Genomic DNA, 19,826 nt, shown 5'->3' on the forward strand with positions numbered 1-19,826 from the left:
GTGGATAGGTAAGAAATCTGCTGGGATTTCTTGCGATTTTATATATTAGAGAGATACAACTTTCGGTTTCAGTTTTTTTATTTTCATTTAACCGTCAGACTAATACGTAAGGTAAAGTATGTTTGGTTTTTCATTTTTTTTTGAAAATATATATATACATATATATATATATATATACATACATACATACATATGTATATATATGTGTGTGTGCGTGTTTTGGATGTGTATATATTTGTTCGCCTGTGTGAATGTGTCATTTGGCGCATATCGTAAAATATCTTTAAAATATTTTGTTGGATGCCCCTTTTATATTCGTAAATAAATTAATATAATTGTTACTCAAAACTGCATTCGCAATATATCGGTACTTTAAAATACGAATAACAAATTTTTAACCAAAAAACGTATAGTATTGATTGCCAATTATATTTTGGCTAATCATCTTAGAACTGTAGATATAAAAAAGAAAAAATAGTCCTGTACAGATACCTTCTTGCATACATGTACATGGAAATAAAACAGTACATAAATCTTTTGGGGAAAATTACGCGAGAAACAATGTTTAAATACATAAATTTCCATATGCAGTCTCTCTCTCTCTCTCTCTCTCTCTCTCTCTCTCTCTCTCTCTCTCTCTCATTTAACATTAGTACTCTTTCCTTCCATCATATTTAAATAAACATTAGTACTCTCTCTCTCTCTCTCTCTCTCTCTCCTTTCATTTTTGTGGTGTCTAGATAATCTATGATTGTTTACTCAATTTTTCATCATCGCAACAAAAGTTAGATATCTTGAGTACGTTGGCCCTCCCAACTCTCTCTCTCTCTCTCTCTCTCTCTCTCTCTCTCTCTCTCTCTCTCTCTCTCTCTCTCTCTCCGCCCCTGCATGTAGATGAACATCAGTGCGCGTTATAGGAACTCGAATACCAAATCTACTTTCATCTTCTTAAGCGAAAATAACAAGAGTAAGAATGTCATGGAAACTCCACACACTGTTCAGACGAAGCGCAGACGGAAAAAAAAAACTTAATACTTTATCCTGCTGAGATTTTTCTTTTTGAACCACTATTCAGTTCCAGGCTCGAAAATAATTGAATCCCTTCCACATCTTGCCCCGAGACTAAGAAGAAAAGGCAGGGAATAAGGTCCCTCCGGCTACACCTCCATGGAAACGTTCCCCTCTTGACATAGGGGGCAAGAGCAGATTATTCTGTAGTCTCGTGCCATACCTTGCTCCATCAGGCTTCTTGTTTGCTGAGTAAACTTTGCTTCAAATATTGTCTTTTGTTAGACAACGCATACGTAAGAGGGTGGGTGAGTTATTTACTCGAGTCTGTTCATGTGTGAATTATGTTATATTATAAGGTATATATATATATATATATGTTATATATATATATATATATATATATATATATATATATATATATATATATATATATATATACATATATATATATATATATATATATATATATATATATATATATATATATACATATATATATATATATATATATATGTGTATATATATAATGTATATATATATATGTGTGTGTGTTACATATGCATATGAATATATATATATGTATATATATACATATATATATATATATATATATATATATATATATATATATATATAAATTAGATGAGACCTTGTTGAAATAATACGAAAGCGCTTTTGGTGCCTTCATTTTTTATTTCATTCCTGAGGCATCTGCAATATTTATCGTCACAAGTTACTAGGTGTCTTAGCAGGATATATAAATATATAAAATATATATATATATATATATATATATATATATATATATATATATATATATATATATATATACATTTATTTATTTATACATGTGTGTATATGAGCGTTTTGGTGGAATTGTATGTGTGTACCAGACTGAAAGGAATAGCAAGATATTTTTACTTAATTAATTTTTCATATAAAAAATATCCAAAGTGTACAGAGCGCACTTTTTAATGTATATATTCATGAGGGGAGGGCGACGGAGAGAAAAATAAATCAAATGGCCCGAGGACAGAGAGAGAGAGAGAGAGAGAGAGAGAGAGAGAGAGAGAGAGAGAGAGAGAGATGAGGGCGTTAACTTTTGTTGTGACGATGAAAAATTTAGGAAACAATGATAGAGTAGCTACACACCACAGAAACGAGAGAGAGAGAGAGAGAGAGAGAGAGAGAGAGTGAGTTGAGGGGCCGGCTGACTACAGATTAACTTTTGTTGTGATAACGAAAAATTTAACAAACAATGATGGGGTGCCTACACACCACAGAAATGAGAGAGAGAGAGAGAGAGAGAGAGAGAGAGAGAGAGAGAGAGAGAGAGAGAGAGAGAGAGAGAGAGAGAGGAAAGAGGTGGGGGGAGAGAGAAACTAACTTGAGTTTAGTAACTTTGAAACACAAACCATAATAAAGTTTACATAGTTTCTCTTCTCTCTGATGTTACTCCATGCCGTCACAACATTTGATTGGAAGTTTACCTAGAGAGAGAGAGAGAGAGAGAGAGAGAGAGAGAGAGAGAGAGAGAGAGAGAGAGAGAGAGAGAGAATAAAAGCTGTAGTTGTACTGCGAAATTGACAGTCTGTGAAATTTCCTCGTTTGAATGACAGTTTCCTGAGCTGTGTAAGCTTTTCTGTAAATCAGTCGTTAGTTCCACGGTGAAGATCCTCTGATCCTTTCCATGAGGTGAACGATTGAGCCCCCTTTTCTCTGTCTTTTGGCCATTGTTTTGAATTGAATAAACCACTAACAGAACTATAGCCGGATTGCGTGAGGGTTAAAATGAAAGGAAATCTCGTCTACTAGCAGTCTGAACTCTGAGACTGTTCATTTCACGAAATTTATTTCACCTTAGTTAACATTTAAAATAAAGGACATTGGTGTTTTGATGCATCTTTATTCACTGAATTTATAGTATTTAATTTTGTTTATTTGAATGCAAAGTTATGCACTTGGCAGTACTAATTAAAGCTCACTATTCAAGGGGCATAGTTTTCTTACATGGGGCTAAAGCACTTATAAACACTTTGACATACTTGTAAGAACTTATTGGCCTTCAAAACAAAGATATTTGCTTTTATGTACAAATATGAACTGTGTTGCGCAAGGAAACAGATGCACTTGTAATTAGTCCTTTTTAAAAGCCGATCAAAAGTATGTTGGAATTGTAGATAGATAAATTTAAGTATTTCATTCTGACATATCGGGGACGTGTTCGAATCCTCCCACATGCGGCATAATTTCTGCATTTGGTCCTAATACTGTATAGTGTCAGGCGTATCCAGAATAGTTTAGAGAAATCGATAAGTTAAAAGTTTATTGTGACTATTACAAATTATATATATATATATATATATATATATATATATATATATATAGATATATATATGTATATATCCATACATATAAATGTTAAAAGGTAAAAGATCATTGTGCTATTATATATATATATATATATATATATATATATATATATATATATATATATATATATATATATATATATATATATTACACACACACACATATATATATAAGTATATATAAATATATATATACATATATATATGTGTATATATCCATGCACATATTGTACATATATATATATATATATATATATATATATATATATATATATATATATATATATATATATATATATATATATGTATATATATATACACATATATATACATATATAATATATATATATGTATATATATACACATATATATACATATATAATATATATATATATATATATATATATATATATATATATATATATATATATATATATATATATATATATATATATATATATCTTTCAACGTAGGGGATGGGCATGGGAATATAGATTTAACATCCTCATCCCAAAGTTAATACTCGGAACAAACTTTGTGAGTCTTGATGTAAGCTACATCGGGTCACATTGAAGGGGCCGTGAGGCCAACAAGGACTATGGAACTAGCCAAGTCTGTTTGATGTGTGGGCTCACTAATTAACTCCGCTTCTCAGCGCCTCCACTTCAGGTGAATACTGTGACGTATTCGGGCATTTTGAAGGATGACATCTTCTACCACGTAATGCGGGGCATTTGGGGTGATGACATTGCCACGTGTCTTGTCATGCGACTTAATGGCCGTATTCAACGTAGGGGGATAGTGCCGTCACGGCACCTTACGCGGTGCACTGTAGGCATTACTTGAGGTTCTATGCAGCGTTCCTTCGGCCCCTAGCTGCATCCTCTTTCATTCCTTTGGCAGTACCTCCAACTGCGAGATTTGCTCCTGTTACACCGTTCAAACCTTTTTACTTTTAGTTTCCGTTTCACCGCTGAATGACCTCATCGGTCCCATTGTTTGGCATTTGGCGTATATTCTAGATTGTATTCTTGCAGGCCGTATTCGAAAAGCTTTTTTACTTAAAAATTTTCTTCGTCGAAAATCGTTTAAGAAATTCCTATACTTAACAAGTACTATGAGCATTTAAGGAGCATATTTCATTCATAATTTAGATATTTGTTGTTGTTACAAGTATTTTTACTGTTGTCGCGCTTCTTCAGCAACTAATAGTAATTCTGGCAGGCAAAAGCAAGGCCTCGATCAAAAAAATATCAACATTTTAATTTTACCAGGCGCCCGTTTTGGACGTTCAATTCCGCTGAAGTTTATTTATATAAAACTTCGAGAGAAGCTAATTCGGAATTTCAGGGGGGCCAGCTGTTGCAGAGAAATTGCCTAGACGATTTGCATTGTAAATTACTTTTCTTTTAGATTAAAATTTCATGAAAAACAGTTGAAGGCGTTTACATGGATACTGGAGCGCATAATGAGAGTTAAGTCTTTAATATGAGTCATTTTGCGTACCATGTTTATATTGCTAATTAATAAGTAAATTATGGTTTACATATCTCATTTTAGCGTGAATAGTATTTTTTTCAGATCCCTATATGTTTATATATATATATATATGTATAAATATGTATATGTATATGTATATATATATATATATATATATATATATTGTTATATATATATTTATATATATATATATATATATATGAAAAACTTTAATATGCTGTACAGTGTCTCTCCTTCCATCATCCTTTTGAATGTTCTGACAGGATTATTCCTTGTAACCTTTAGTTTTTTCTGTCCGTAGCAACGCACTGTATTCTGTCCGTACTTTTTCTGTCTGCACTTTTTCTGTCCTTGTACTTGTTTGCTTTCGTAACTGACAGGAAACAGCAAACCGCCGTGTTGAAGATATTGGCTGGTTTAACTGAATGTACAAAAGGCTTAAGATTGATGAGGATTGAAGAATATACAGTGAAATTATAATATAGGACTGGCCTTGTGTTTGTGCTTTTCTCAGTGTAGGTAAGGAAATTGGCTTTATAGGAGGTTTTAGAAAGTGTGTGGATGATGGGTAAGAAGAAAAGAAACTTAACAAGTCTTTGAGAGGGAAAATGAATGAGGATTGAGGAAGACAAATACTGTATAAAGGGGAAACTTTAGGTGTAGAAATGTTTTGAAAAGTCAGCGGAAGTAAAAGAAGAACAATTATTGAGTTATCAAGGGGTAAGAAAATGGACAAGAAAAGAGAGAGAGAGAGAGAGAGAGAAGCAATTAGCCAAAGATGAAAGAAACTGTTTTCTTTGCCTTCCAGTCCTGGGAGTAAGCATGGAATTCATTTCCCGGAAACAGAAGCGCCTCTTTTTTTCATTTTTTTTCCCTCTCTCAGTGGCCTATATTCTCGATTGTATTCTTGCAGGCCTTATTCGAAAAGCTTTTTTTCTTAAAAATATTTTTTCCTCGGAAGTCATTAATGAAATTAATATATTTTGCAAGTAGTATGAGCATTTAAGGAACATGTTTCATTCGTAATTCAGCTGTTTGTTGTTGTTACAAGTATTTTTACTGTTGTCGCTCTTCTTCAGCAACTAACTAATTCTGGCAGGCAAAAGCAAGGCCTCGATCAAAAAAATATCAACATTTTAATTTTACCAGGCGCCCGTTTTGGACGTTCAGTTCCGCTGAAGTTTATTTATATAAAACTTCGAGAGAAGCTCATTCGGAATTTCAGGAGGGCCAGCTGTTGCAGAGAAATTGCCTAGACGATTTGCATTGTAAATTACTTTTCTTTTAGATTAAAATTTCATGAAAAACAGTTGAAGGCGTTTACATGGATACTGGAGCGTATAAGGAGAGTTAAGTCTTTAATTTGTTTCATTTTGCGTATCATGTTTATGTTGCTGATTAATAAGTAAATTATGGTTTGCATATTTCTTTTTAGCGTGAATAATATTTTCTTCCAGATGCATAAATATATATGAAAACCTAATACGCTGGCTAAAATGATAGCTAAAGGGAATTTATTTACTCTGCTGTACAATATCTCTCTTTCCATAATCCTTTTGAATGTTCTGACAGGCTCATCATTCCTTGTAACCTTTTAGTTTTCTGTCCTGTCCGTACGCATATTATTCTGTCCATACTTTTTTTCTGACCGCACTTTTTCTGTCCGCCCTCAGATCTTAAAAACTACTCCACTCATTAAACACACCAAATTGCAGGCCTCTAGCCTCAGTAGTTTTTATTTTATTTAAGGTTAAAGTTAGCCATGATCGTGCTTCTTGCAGCGATATAGGATGGGCCACCACATGACCGTCGTTAAAGTTTCATGGGCTGCGGCTCATACAGCCTTATACCGAGACCACCAAAAGATATATCTATTTTCGGTGGCCTTGATTATACGCTATAGCGGCATACAGAAAACTCGATTGCGCCGAAGAAACTTCGGCGCATTTTTACTTGTTTACTTTCGTAATTAACAGGAAAAGTAAACCGCTGTGTTGAAGACATTGGCTGGTTTAACTGAATGTACAAAAGGCTTAAGATTGATGACGATTAAAGAATATACAATGAAATTGTAATATAGGACTGGCCTTGTGTTTGTGCTTCCCTCAGTATAGATAAGGAAATTGATGTTATAGAAGGTTTTAGAAAGTATGTGGACGATGGGTAAGAAGAAAAGAAAATTAACAAGTCTTTGAGAGGGAAAATGAATAATGATTGAGTAAGACAAATACTGTATAAAGGGGGAAACTTTAGGTGTAGAAATGTACTGAAAAGTCGGCGGAAGTAAAAGAAAGCAATTATTGAATTATTGAAAAGAAAATATCAAGAGAGAGAGAGAGAAATGGAGAGAGAGAGAGAGAGAGAGAGAGAGAGAGAGAGAGACAATTAGCCAAAGATGAAAGAAACTGTATTCTTTGCCTTCCAGTCCTGGGAGTAAGCATGGAATTCATTTCCCGGAAACAGAAGCGCCTCTTTTTTATTTTTTTTTATTATTTTCTTCTCTCAGTGGCGAAGCAGTGTCAAAGGATAGCCTTCAGACAGTCCCGTGAATAGGCGTTTGTGAAGACATATATACCTTTTACGCCACTAAGGGTGATATAATGTTAGTAGTGCTTTTTACCACTTTTCCTGTTATTTATTTTTTTTTTTTTGTATGAAAGGCTAATTGTTACTTAATTCTTGCATTTTCTCTATTTTATTATTTTTTGTAAAATACGAATAATTCTATTAATTGTCTACTTTCTTGAATTTCATGATTTACCATAACCACTTGTAAGACAATGAGATCATTATTTCTGTAGATAAATAACTTTTCGGTAATATTTTATCGTCATTTTATATTTTCAAGCGTAATTTACACAGGACATCCATTAAATGTTAATTTTCCTACATCATCAGACATATATAACATTTTAATATTCCTCAGTTTTTATACATTAATTGCTGATAATAATAACAGAATATAAACGTACACCTTTTGTATCTTCAGTAGAATGTCAAAATGTCATTAAACTGAATATTATGGAGATAAACCTTTTTTATCTTCAATGGAGTTTATTGACTGAAAAATGTCATTAAATATTCTCTTAATAAGATACTAATGTTCGTCTTAGGGTGCTTGTAAGTGCCAGGGTAATTATGGAAATGATGATAACATATTTTTATGGATGGGTAGTGTTTTCATTGGGGACCGGAGCATATTATTGTTTGTCAGTAATTTACGTTAATTAATTGCAAGTCTGATCGTATTTATTCATTGAAACTGCGAACACTGTTGATCAGTCTAAATAAAACATATTTTGACGGGGATAAACAAACCGCTCCTGGAAATGTTTTGTGGTGATGAACAAAGGAAGCACAAATGCTAAATTAGATCCTGATCCCAAGAAGAAGTTAAATGAAATGCTGATGGCTATTTTAATAAGATACATCCATAGAAAGGTCATCAAATTTAGAACAATTGACCAGCCATGATTTGATAATACATGTAGACGAGCCTACCATGACAAACAGACCAAATTCAATGCATGGAAACGAAATCGTTCAAGTGCAAATTACACCATTTTTGTTGAGTCTCGCCGTGCTGCGAATAGAACTTACCATACAGCCGAGAGAAGTTAAAATAATTCCTTGGAGAGGAAACCTGAAGGAATTACTCAGCCTCATCTGTGGTGGACAAAATTTGCATCTTCTATCTTTGGGTCAGGCTTGTCTTCCATTCCACCACTACTGACAGATGATGGTAGATTGGTTCCTGGCCCTAGGGAAAAGGCTGAACTGCTTCATCGAGCTTTTGAAGCTAAGCAGTCAGCTGGGGACTCCCCTTTCCCTGATACTTGTCATTCTGAACCTATTCTTACTAAATTTGCATTTCGCTCCAGCGATGTTAAGGAAATTCGGGATAATCTTGATAGCTGGGGCGGAGAAGATCCTGATGGTTTCTTCTCTTTGTTTTTTAAGAAAGTTTCTAGTGTGTTGTATCCAAAGATAAGTAGATTCTATAGATTTTTATGTCGACGTAGTATCTGTACGGATGAGCGCAAGCTTAGTAATACAGTGCCTGTTCGAAAGAGTGGCATATCTGCAGACTGCAGTAACTACAGGCCAACCTCTATTCTCCCTGTGGCCTCCAGGGTTGCAGAAAACTTGTTTTTAAGCCACTATATAAGTATGTGGAATCTAAAGGATTGTTAGCTGAAAGTCAGTATGCATTTAGGAAGCAGTTAGGTACCTGCGATGCTCTTTTAGGCTTGACTTATCATTTGCAAGGGAACCTTGATAGGGGTTTGAGTGCAGAGTAATTCAAATAGATTTTAGTGCTGCTTTCGATTTATTAAATCACAAGGCACTTATTTATGAACTTCAGAATCTTGGAATGGGTGGATATGTTTTAGGATTACTTCACGATTTCCTTACAGATAGGCAGCAGCGAGTTGCTGTGGATGGGATCTTTAATGAACCAAGACCTATTTTGTCTTGAGTTCCACAGGGTAGTGTTCTTGGTCCACTGTTATTTTTAGTGTATAAAAGTGAAATGGTTGTTGGCCTGGAAAACAAGATTGTTCTGTATGCCGATGATGCAACACGTGTGGGTGTAGTAAAGTCTCCACTTATGAGAAATGAAGCTGCCCTCAGCCTCAGTCAGGACATGGACCAGATCAGGGATTGGTGTAGTCGGTGAGGTATGAGGTTGAATTATTGATTAGCAGATCTCGTACAGATTTCCCACCCTATCCTCCCTTTCAGGTAGACGGAACTTTTACTGAATGAGTCTGAGGCTTTAACTGTTCTAGATGTAACTTTTGACTCACATATATCTTTTGAGAAACATCTAATGAAAGTTTCAGCAAATATTGATGTTAACTATTGCACTTGTTCATGGACGATTCCTTCTTTAACTAAAACTTTAATTTTGTATCTTGGAATACCATTCATAATACAGCTTGCATTTTTAAATGATGATATTTTTCACACGCTTATAACCCTTTACAAGGCAGACTTGATTTCTAAAGAATTACAAACTAAAGGTGAAAAGGCAAAACCATTCCTTTTTGTTCGTGATGGAATGATACGTTAATAAATCAGTCTCTAAATGAATATTTTATGGATTAAATTTAATAGTAGCTGGATTTTTTTTACATAGTATCCAGCGACATTGAGTATGAATAATATAAACACTCCCATTCATTTAGGAAATTATTCTTGTACAGTATTTCTGAAAAGACTAGTGGAATAATCGTAATTTTTACCGAATTGTTTTATTCCGTTACCATTTGTATTGAATAAATGGTAACGGAATAAAAGCAATTCGTTAAAAATTACGACCATTCCACTAGGTTTTAAGAAATGTTGTACAAAAATAATTTCCTAAGTGAATGAGAGTGTTTCTATAGCTCATAATCAATGTCCCCAGATATTACGTAAAAAAATCCAGCTACTATTAAATTTCATCCATAAAATATTCATTTTAGAGACTGATTTATGAACGTATCATTGCATCAGGAACAAAAATGCATGGGTTTACCTTTTTACCTTTAGTTTACCTTTAGAAATCAAGTCTGCCTTGTAAAGTGTTATAAGAGTGTATAAATGTCCTTTAAAAATGCAAGCTATATTAAGAAGATCATCATCAAAATTTAATATAGAGTTCACAAACAGTGCACTTGATGTAATTGGGCAACTTCATCAGTAGAGTTGGAAAATATACCACATATCACATGATATTTCAAATTGCACATAGCTGTTGTCATTAAAAAGACAAACATTAATTAATTTCATGACATTGCTGCTATATTTACAAAAGTATGTTAATTTTGTGATGGGTCAAATCATTAGCAACTTACTTATTCGGTCTGTTATCCTATGGGTGATGCAGGCAGTCAGTTATTGAGTGAGTGATAAATGCTTTTAAATGGTTGTAAGTCTTTTGATCAGCTTGAAGTGTTGTATGAATGTAATAGTGCTCTTCAGATTATTCATATATATATATATATATATATATATATATATATATATATATATATATATATATATATATATATATATATGTGTGTGTGTGTGTGTAAACATTAAGCTAAAAATTTCGAAGGGAATTTTTAGTTGATTTCACTATCCAATACTCTCTACCTCGGAAATATATTTGAAAGGGAATTATAATTGATAAGCGATTATGGTGTGTGTGAGATTTGTAAACGCCCTATGATAGTCGCGGATCGATGATTTTCATGGATGGTAACCATATATATATATATATATATATATATATATATATATATATATATATATATATATATATATATATATATATATATTCATATATATATGTATTTATATGTGTATGTATATATGGGTGTGTGTATGTACGTATGTATGTGCGTGTGCATTGTGTGTTTGTTGTGTGTGTGTGTGTGTGTGTAAAGAGAGAAAGAGATCTCTATCCTGCTCTACTACAGACCTGATGAATTTGAGTCTGCCTGTTTGATATCAACTGTGAGGGGTCTTCGAAGCCTCTCTGCTCCTGGAGTCACTGCAATTAAATTAGCTTCAGACGTTAGACCTGTCAAGCGGCAGAGGCTGATGGATCAAAGCTAAAGGATATGACGCAAAAATATTATTTAGATTCCTTTTTTCTCGTTTCTAGAAAAAATAGTCAACAATCGAATATAAAAGATCGAACCCAGGCCTCGAATGAAAGGCAAGGTCGCTATATAGTGATGCGATTGGCAGCGACTTTGCCTTTCATTTGAGAGACCTGGGTTCGATCCCGATGTGAGTCGTAAATATATAAGAAATTCGTTTCTATGAAGAACTTGATTGTGTGTGGATTTTTTCCAGCGTTTGTGTATGATTGTGTTTCCTTCAAGCAGTTCTTTCTCTAAGTTCGTTCGCTGGTTTCTTCGATTGGATGTTTATTGTTGTTACGTTTGAAATGCTTCTTAGATGCTTGCTAATGTTCTTCCAATATATATATATATATATATATATATATATATATATATATATATATATATATATATATATATATATATATATATATATATATATAGTGTATATATATATATTATATATATATAGTGATATAGGTATATAAATATATATATATATATATTGTTTATGCACTTTCACTTTCAAATGTCCACATTCACAGTGAAACGACTGAAGTACTGGCCGTCACAAATATATATTCCCGTCCTATTTGTTTTTGTATATTTTTAATTGTATAGAATGATGCTAGATCACAGTAAACACATGTGTGTGACATATGTATGTATGTATATATATATATATATATATATATATATATATATATATATATATATATATATATATATGTATGTATGTGTGTGTGTGTGTATATATTTATATATCTATATGTGTGTGTGTATGTAAATGTATATAATATATATATATATATATATATATATATATATATATATGTGTATGTGTGTACATTGTGTGTGTGTATATAAACATATACATATATAAATTGTATATACACACACACACACACACACATATATATATATATATAATTTATATATATTATGATTTGTGTGTGATCGCACTCACAGGTAATGTTTATGATATGATGAACAAACACTCCTAATTTGCGTACTCAGTAGTATCCTGCTTGATGAAAAATTTGTTTATCACTTTTCTTTTCAAGACCAACTGTTCTGGAACACATCAGACTTTTATAGATTCTTCCTCAGGAGGACTAACTTACCTGAACTTGGTCTGTGGAGTCTGCCACAGGCAACACGGAGAAATTGAAACTGTGAGTTGGGGGCGGACACCCCTTGTCTCCATGGCAACCTGTTGGGGAAAAGAATAGAAATAATTGTATTGTCTAATTGATACAGAGATCAAAATAATAATAATAATAATAATAATAATAATAATAATAATAATAATAATAATAATAATAATAATAATAATAATAATAATATATTCAAAATCATAAGAGACGCCTACTGTTTACATTTTATTTGGTGAGTTATTTTTTATAACGTTTTCTCGTGTCTGTTTGGTTATTTATTGAGTCTTATTATATATTCTCATACATGTTATTGATTCTTATAACGTATTCTCGTACATGTTATTGATTCTTATAACGTATTATCATACATGTTATTAATTCTTATACTCTCATGCATGCTATTGATTCTTATAACATTCTTATTAATGGTATTGATTCTTATAAAGCATTCTCATATATGTGATTCTTATAACGTGTTCTCCTACAAGTTATTGATCCTTGTAACATACTCTTATATATGTTATTGATTCTTATAACGTATTCTCATACATGTTATTGATTCTCATAACGTATTCTCATACATGTTATTGATTCTCATAAAGTATTCTCATACATGTTACTGATTCTCATAACATATTCTCATACAAGTTATTGATTCTCATAACGTATTCTCATACAAGTTATTGATTCTCATAACGTATTCTCATACATGTTATTGATTCTCATAACGTATTCTCATACATGTTATTGATTCTCATAACGTATTCTCATACATGTTATTGATTCTCTTTGCGTATTCTCATACATGTTATTGATTCTCATAACGTATTCTCATGCAGGCTATTGATTCTCATAACGTATTCTCATACATGTTACTGATTCTCATATATGGTATTGATTCTTAAAAGGTATTTTCATTCATGTTAATGATTCTTGTAACGTGTTCTGGTATATTTTCTGCTACATCTTCCGGTTTAACATTACCATTTTGTACTTGCTTCATGTGGATGTGTTAGTGATAAAAATAATAAAAACAAATCTTTTCACCACACATTCTATTCATGGCATTTCATTTTCCCCTCCCCTCAAAAACGATGGGGTGGAATGTCTTTTTGAGGGGAGGAGAGAAAATTACATGCCATGAATGGAATGTTGGTTGAAAGGATTTGTTATTATTATTATTATTATTATTATTATTATTATTATTATTATTATTATTTTTTTTTTTTTTTTTTTTTTTTTTTGGCAGCAGACCCTCTTTTAAACAGGTTTTATTGAATATTATTGCTGCTTCTGTTGCCTTTATTTTGTAGAAGACTTTCTCTATTTTCCTTATTGCGGACTTCTCTTCATTGGAGGTGCGTGCTAACAGAATATATAAGAAAGCAGAATCCAGATTTTTTACTTTTCCCCATGAAATGACAAATATAGGCGAGCTGTTAGCACGCACCTCCAATGAAGAGAAGTCCGCAATAAGGAAAATAGAAAAAGACTTCTACAAAATAAATGCAGCTGAAGCAACAATAATATTCAATAAAACCTATTATTATTATTATTATTATTATTATTATTATTATTATTATTATTATTATTATTATTATTATTATTATTATTAACACATTTACATGAAGCAAGTCAAAAGGTTTTAATTTACTGGGCTATGTTGAATCAGAAAACATTTTGCACTTAATAAAACAGCAAGAGAAAGCAAAGTCGAAGATTAAATTTATAAATGGTTAGGATGAAAACTAAAGGCAGAATAATTAGAATTACTTAGTATTAATAATAAAGGCAGAATAAATAGTTAAATCAAAGATGTTGTGTTAAAATGTACCGTAAATCAGATGCTATTTATCATTCCTGATTCCCGGTCTTCTGGTTTTGTTTAGTTCAATACGATTTTAGTTTTAGTTTCAAATGTCAGGAACAGTTTCGTCATGAAAATACAATATGACTGCATTTTTAAACTAAAAGTTCAATAATCAAAATCATAACGATCACATATAATTACTGAGAAATGTCACTAAGATACAAACAGATTGCCATACTTCTCTTTATCTTTCTGTATACATTTATGTATGTATACAAGCATATATGCATACGGACTTGAATATAGTTTAATACCTACATAACTGATGTCCACTACGAAATTCTTGACAGTCCATAGCACGTTTAGAAAATGTAAGTGTGTAGAGTGGATATCATGGCATGAAGAAGATTACAGTTATAGATACTTTATGCAATTCAGAAGCAGAATTTTCAGTACATCACTGTCAACAAACACTTCTGTGGTAATAAATGAATGTTTTGGTTCTTAGTCGGTTTTCTTCAAAAATTTCAGGGCGTGATTTCTGTGTTTTTTCTTAGCGTTAAAAATTTGATTCGGCAAATGGAACATTTTGAGTATCTCACACCTCGAAAGAGCGACAGAAAAAATGATTCTCTTTAAAAAGAAGCCTTTATCAATAAGGTCAGCTCAAGGGATTATCCAAACCAACGCAGACAGAGATATGGCATTTGAAGCCTCTCGTATTGCGTTGCAGAACATGGAAAAAAATCCTTCTTTCACTGGTAAACATCTGACTTTTTCCCACTGGATTTGTGTTTTTTAGGATACTTTTATTATTATTTTGTATGTGTGTGTATGAGAGAGAGAGAGAGAGAGAGAGAGAGAGAGAGAGAGAGAATATGTATGGGGTAGCGTTTTGTGAGTGCAATTTTATCAGTGAGCTTACTTGACTTCTGAATATGATTTGTTTCCCTAGACCGTAATGACTAGGAATTTTACCGTTGGTTTGGTAATTCAACCATCCTTTTGTCTTTTTACTGATTTTAGTAAATTAGTTTGAAAATAAGTTTTTGTCTTGAACACGGGTCGTTAACATTTGATAAATACACTGAAGTGAGTTTTTGGTGCTGATTTATTTTTTATTTATTTTTCTTCTTTTCCTTTTCTCTCTCGTATGCTTATGAATCATTCCTGTCACTGATAGGAATGTGTGTAAGAGAGAGAGAGAGGGAGAGAGAATAGGAATATATTTAACTAAAGTTCAATGACCGGAGAGATCTTTCCATGTTAGATTTAAATAGTTTTATTTTAATAGTGAAACTTCATCGTTTTATTCGTTGCGTAAACTGCACCTTTTTCACAAGATATTTTTAAATTTGAATTGTAAGTAATAAATGTTCACAAAGCAGATATAAGCAGTACCCATTTGTTAGTGTAGAATAGATTTTGATGCCATGTATGATGCGAGAAAATTGGATAATTTCTGATTTCAGTAGCGTTCAAGTCGTGGCATTAATGACCGACAGTGTCGTTGGCAGGGTCTTAAAAAGTCCCCTAATGACTTCTGGATGGTCATCACACCGCCCTTCGGTGTCATAGACCCCTTCCTTCCTTCACTGACGAAAGCGTTTCCCTTTAAAACACCCGGGTACATGAGGGACGAACGACATTACCCACTGACCTTTATCAGGTCTCGTGAAAACACGACTCTCCGATGCTCACTTTTGGGATAGAAATGTGAAGGTGGTTAGCTAATATAGAGTTTGATTCTCTTTCGTAATGGCTTACGAGAGGAGCTTATCGTTACGTATTCATGTGAAAAGCCTCTAATCCCAATTCATTTTGTTTCCTTCACATGGCAATGCAGGATAAATAGTAACTGCGTATGTGTTAGAACGCGTGACCTTTAAATTCCTGTCATTCTTTGATGTCACAGTGGAAAAGGGCATCTCGTAATTTTATGAAAGCAGTGTATAAATGGAATTTTCTTTTTTGTCCAGGGAATTAATTTATTCCAAGGAATTAATTTATTTCAATTCTTCATTTTTTCTATTCATAAAAGACCCTCTCTCTCTCTCTCTCTCTCTCTCTCTCTCTCTCTCTCTCTCTCTCTCTCTCTCTCTCTCTCTCTCTCGATTTTTTTTGTAAACGTACTTGAGTAAAAAGTCGGACAGCTTAAAAGATCTCCCTGTGTTTTCTACTCCTCGTAACTTGCAGCAACATTTGCTAGCCAGAATGCCTGTCATTATAAATATTTGAGTAAGATATGTATTTTTATCCGATTCTTTATTTGTCCTATTATTATTATTATTATTATTATTATTATTATTATTATTATTATTATTATTATTATTATTATTATTATCCAGAATAAAAAAGGCGTGTAATTTGCTATTGAAAGTTTACTGTAATTGCTAAAATTTCGTGCGTATTGTTCAACGTAATTCATCACGAGCCATTGACTATTATTATCATTAATATCTATCTTGCGATCAAAACAATTAAAGTTATTGATGCTTTACCTTTCTGCCCTATTATATTTACTTTATGATATATAGTAGTTCAGTGTCAGGGATCGCGTCATTAAATGGAAGAAGAAGAAAGTAAATTTCTGAAAACCAAGTGATTAGTCATCGTGCTGAATGTTCTTTCACAGAAAATAATGTCGGAAAAGGAATACTAGTCTCTCCTCCCCTTTAAAAAAACACAAAAACAATAAACAAACTTGACACATCATACATTTCAAATCTGGGGCAGTGGAGAGAGAAAATGTATAGTACATCTTTCAAAGGACTCTCGAGAATTTTAACATTTGTGGACCCAAGAGGATTTCAGGATTTTAGAACAAAACTTTTTTTGAGGAAAATGTTGCATCTTTCTTCCTCTCCTTGAGTGATCGCCTCCAAAGTACTTCGATCAGTGGTTCTCAACTTTTTTAGCCCATGCATCCTTTCACCATATGTTAGTATGTCATTCCCCGCCCCTTTCCAAAATTTTCTGCCTCAGGAAGTGCATATGACACTAAAAATCCTTGGTCACAATTCCCCCTTGAAACTGAAATTCCCCTGGGGGGAATTCCCCCCAGGTTGAGAACCACGGACTTAGATGCATGAAAGGTGACCTCTTGGCACAATGACCTTTCAAGACCCGATCATTCTTGCCTTTCGTTTATAGTTCAGCTTTTGTGGATAGATTATTTCTCCATTTTTGGAAATGATAAGAACTGCCAAAATCATAAAGTTACCAGCAAAAACGGCGTAAAAAAAAGCACAGTTCTTATATAGTTCTTAGATGTCTCACCAGATCTCTGTGAGGATCCTGCAATTAGTTTTAACTATTTTCATGTTAAATTGATGTAAGATCGATCTGACTGCTTGGAGTGGCTTCATCGCCTACCTGAGCCATCATCAATCACGTTCTATGTTTGCCCTGAAGACAGAAAGGCTAATTGAACCATCTAGTTGCGCACATAAGATCAGGATGTCCCCTAAACGCCATCGATTTCGTATCACGTTTCACTGATCCTTCTTATCAGAGTATTGGTCTGTCTCAAGATTTTCTTTCACCCATACCCTTCTCATTTTCATTCGTTGTGTCAGCGTTATTGACAACGATTTTCAGAATCAAATAATTAAAAGAATCAATTCATGCCGCGTTTTCTCTTCTTTCTCCTCTTCTTCCTGAATTGACCAAGAATAACATTATGTTAGAAATAAAAGACAACCTGATGAAACCTTTTGATACTTTTTCTGATCTGACAAAAGAATTCAAAATGTTTGCAGTGAATCTCATGATCATTGTGAATTCAGTCTTAAAAGTAAAGGTCTATGAAAAAGTTAAATATAGCTTAGTTTTACCAGACCACTGAGCTGATTAACAGTTCTCCTAGGGCTGGCCCGAAGGATTAGACTTATTTTACGTGGCTAAGAACCAACTGGTTACTTAGCAACGGGACCTACAGCTTATTGTGGAATCCGAACCACATTATAGCGAGAAATGAATTTCTATCACCAGAAATAAATTCCTCTAACTCTTCATCAGCCGGCCGGAGACTCGAACTGGTAAGGATACTTTTCTTTAAGAGTAAATATTCGGATGCTAAGGTGTTTAACAAAAGTATCGTTTCCAGTTTAGAAACAATGATGAAAAATGAAGGTTTTTTGAGAGAAGTTTTGCGAAAGTAAAGTCCGTTGCTGCCACTGGACTTGCAAAGAGAATATTTGATGAGAATTTGGGCTTATGAATCATTGAGCCAATTTGAGTGTGTGTGCTCACTTCATTTTGACTGATTATCCCTTCCATCAGTGAATGAAATGGTGCCCTTCAGAATTATTATTATTATTATTATTATTATTATTATTATTATTATTATTATTATTATTATTATTATTATTATTATTATTCAAAAATACTCATAGTAGCATGAGTCTTAAAATGGAGAAGCAGATCCACTGTCATGTATATGTACATATATTTAAAGATAAATCAATATAGATAGCTTTCGGGAAATTGATTTATCTTTAAATATATGTACATATACACAACTGTGGATTTGCTTCTCCATTATTATTATTATTATTATTATTATTATTATTATTATTATTATTATTATTATTATTATTACAATGACAAATTCCTAATTAAGTTCTATCAAATGTCTCATCATTGTCGTTAATACAAATAAAAAATGAAGTCAAATGAGTGGCAGAGTTCAAGGACAGGTCATTGAAATGTCGCACAATGTCTTAGAGACCAAACATACGCATTTATGATCAGCGCCCAAGCCCCATCCACCCAAGTCAGGACCTGGGAGAACCGGGCACTGACTGCTTATTACTCAGTAGGTACACCTGGGGGAATTAGAGAAATTTATTTCTGGTGATAGAAATTCATTTCTCATTGTAATGTGGTTCTGATTCCAAAATGAGCTGTAGGTCCCGTTGCTAGGTAACCAATTGGTTGTTAGCCACGTAAAATAAGTCTAATCCTTCAGGCCAGCCCTAGGAGAGCTGTTAATCAGCTCAGTGGTCTGGTTAAACTTAGATGCTTAACTTTTTTTTTATTTTATTTTTTTTTTTTTGGGGGCCACCCCAACACCACCTATCCCTAGCTCACGAGAACGATAAGGCCATGTTCCCAATGAAATGTTTCAAGCCTTGAGCTGGCATCGAACTCAGGACTGCCTCACTGAAATCCAGCCGAAACCAACAGGGCTACATGGACGTATTAATATTATTCGTCCCTGTTTTGACGAAATGGCGTATCAAAATTTTTTTTAAGTTGTTGGGTTTTCCATTTAGTGTCTCAGCTTTTGATACACTATAGCATATCAACATTTCAGCTGTCTGCGTTTTGCGATAAAATTCCTCAAAAGGTTAGCTAATTAGAAGGTCTG

The 19,826-nt window shown here is 33.0% G+C and overlaps 1 protein-coding gene across 4 annotated transcripts in view; it reads right to left on the reverse strand.

Annotated features, from left to right (window-relative positions):
• Positions 1-19,826, reverse strand: part of hig (hikaru genki) — a 106,706-nt gene that overhangs the window by 35,240 nt on the left and 51,640 nt on the right. For all 4 annotated transcript variants that reach the window (XM_067103714.1, XM_067103712.1, XM_067103713.1 and 1 more), the window contains one exon: positions 12,610-12,698. In XM_067103714.1, coding sequence (XP_066959815.1) covers positions 12,610-12,698 — 89 coding nt within the window. The remainder of the gene's footprint in view (positions 1-12,609; positions 12,699-19,826) is intronic.

Source organism: Macrobrachium rosenbergii, chromosome 5, assembly GCF_040412425.1.
Source record: "Macrobrachium rosenbergii isolate ZJJX-2024 chromosome 5, ASM4041242v1, whole genome shotgun sequence".
Lineage (NCBI taxonomy): Eukaryota > Metazoa > Arthropoda > Malacostraca > Decapoda > Palaemonidae > Macrobrachium > Macrobrachium rosenbergii.